Here is a 2275-nt window from a genome sequence, read left to right as displayed (position 1 = left end):
GAGGAGGTGTCCTCTCCTGATATCTTGAAGCTTCAGATGCTCCAGGCAAGTTGTGCCCATTTTTCTCTCTCTCTCTCTCTCTCTCTCTCTCTCTCTCTCTCTCTCTCTCTCTCTCTCTCTCTCTCTCTCTCTCTCTCTCTCAGTAGATTTACTTCTGTAGTTTATGATTAATTTCTCTCTCTCCCTCTCTCTTGGTCCTTCTCTTTTACACAGATTAAAATGTCATATCTGCTAAATAGAATATAGTTTGTTCCAAATTTAATATTTTGGTTCATTGTTCACTTATCCCCTGATTACCTTGTAATAAAGATGACTTTAAGTATCTGCAAAACAACATGACCAAGGACGTAGATGGTAACATGGTCAAGATTCAAGGTTGGGAAAAGCTTGAGACAGAAACCAGAATGTGGGTAAATGGGAACTTTACAACAGAAAGTGTTGACCCACTCCTAATAGGGGAACTTGGGTCGTTAGGGAGAAGTCTTCATTGTGTGGCAGTACAATTTCAGCCCATTAATAATGAATGATTTGTTATCTGTTGTCCAGTTATTCATTTTGAAAAAACTCCCTTTGTTTCATCACTGTCCCTTCATAACTCATAATCTCTATCGTAATATTCAAGTTAAAAATGAAAGCTTCACGAGACGTTTAATTCTTATATGAAGTATCATTATATTGTCACCCATGTATTATTATTGGGCCATCCTCAGAAACACAGATATGATGATAAATTCTGTATTGCATTGTGATGGGCTAGTCTTGCTTTCATGAAAGGAGCTATATTTTTTATATTTGCATATAATTTTGTTTTTACTCTTTTGTTGTAGTGAACAGTTTTCTAAAAGAATATCTATCTTTTCAAGTGAATACGTCCATATCAGTTTTCTGTCTATCATAACGACTTATTATGCAGATTAGTATGAGACTGGTAGGTATACTGCAATAACAAAATGAGTTCTTAAATCTCAAGATAACGCTCACTTCAAGAAAAGCAATCTTTATCACACTTTCGATTCACTAACTCGATTTTAACTTATCCAATCAGATTGTTATATGAAATATTGCAAAATGGAATCGAATGCTTAGGAAGAAACGAATATTTTATATAAAAAAATAGATATTTCAAATAAAAAGGTATAGTCGCTAATGTCGTGACGCGCCGCTCAGATCTCGTGGTTTCGCGTCTCGCCCAGGGCGACGACAAATCACTGGCTCTGCACCATGATCAATTACTGCTGCAGTGTGGGTTCTGCGGTGGGAGGTTGAAACCAACGTACTTTAGAAGCCTGAATTTCAAGTCAATGGTCCCTGTGATTCGCTTGTTCCATGTGAATAGGGCTCATCTACTGAAATGATAAAAATGATAGGGCCAATCCCAATTGTTGGTTCTGCGGTGGGAGGTTGAAACCAACATCCTTTAGAAGCTTGAATTTTTCAGTCAATATGGTCCCTGTGATTCGCTTGTTCCATGTGAATAGGGCTCATCTACTAAAATAATAGAAATAAGAAGGCCAATCCCAAATGTGGGTTCTGCGGTGGGAGGTTGAAACCAACATTCTTTGGAAGCTTGAATTTCAAGTCAATGGTCCCTTTGGTGCGCTTTGATCCATGTGAAATTTTAAATCTACTGAAATAATAGAAATAATAAGGCCAATCCCATCTGACCATCTCCTTTTTTTCCTCAACAGCGGAAAATGATGAGAAGGATTTACGAGCGTCGCGCTGCCGCAGCCGCTGCCGAATCTCCTCTGCAGAGGTTCCTGAGACATTACCACGAGCGCCTGAAGGATCTTTATTCCGGAGGAAGCTGAAGCCCTTGCGGAATCCATCGCCAGGAATCGCAGTGTCGACTAGAAAGGGGAAAGGGAGAGAGAGAGAGAGAGAGAGAGAGAGAGAGAGAGAGAGAGAGAGAGAGAGAGAGAATATATAATAAATTTTAATAATAATAATAATAATATAATAATAATAATAATAATAATAATATAATAATATAAGTTTTATTATCAGCTCAAGGCCATATACGTGGAATATGCAAAGAATAGACAATAACATCACGATCGAGATATGACGTCCTAACATTGATTATATTACTTATCTATTACTTACCTCTCTAGTTTTTGTCGGTACCTAATTCTGAATGCACACACACGCACATACATACATACATGCATGCATGCATATATATATATATATATATATATATATATATATATATATATAGTATGTATATATGTATATAATATATATATATATATATATATATATATATGTATGT

At 36.5% G+C, this 2275-nt stretch overlaps 1 protein-coding gene across 1 annotated transcript in view; it reads left to right on the top strand.

Annotated features, from left to right (window-relative positions):
- Positions 1–1811, top strand: part of LOC135200652 (uncharacterized) — a 40470-nt gene extending 38659 nt beyond the window's left edge. Inside the window, exons 6-7 of the mRNA XM_064229259.1 lie at positions 7–45; positions 1689–1811. Coding sequence (XP_064085329.1) covers positions 7–45; positions 1689–1811 — 162 coding nt within the window. The remainder of the gene's footprint in view (positions 1–6; positions 46–1688) is intronic.
- The last annotated feature ends 464 nt before the right edge of the window (positions 1812–2275 follow it).

The sequence above is a fragment of the Macrobrachium nipponense genome, chromosome 27, assembly GCF_015104395.2.
Source record: "Macrobrachium nipponense isolate FS-2020 chromosome 27, ASM1510439v2, whole genome shotgun sequence".
Classification (NCBI taxonomy): Eukaryota; Metazoa; Arthropoda; class Malacostraca; order Decapoda; family Palaemonidae; genus Macrobrachium; species Macrobrachium nipponense.
This window is presented reverse-complemented; position numbering and strand designations above follow the sequence as displayed.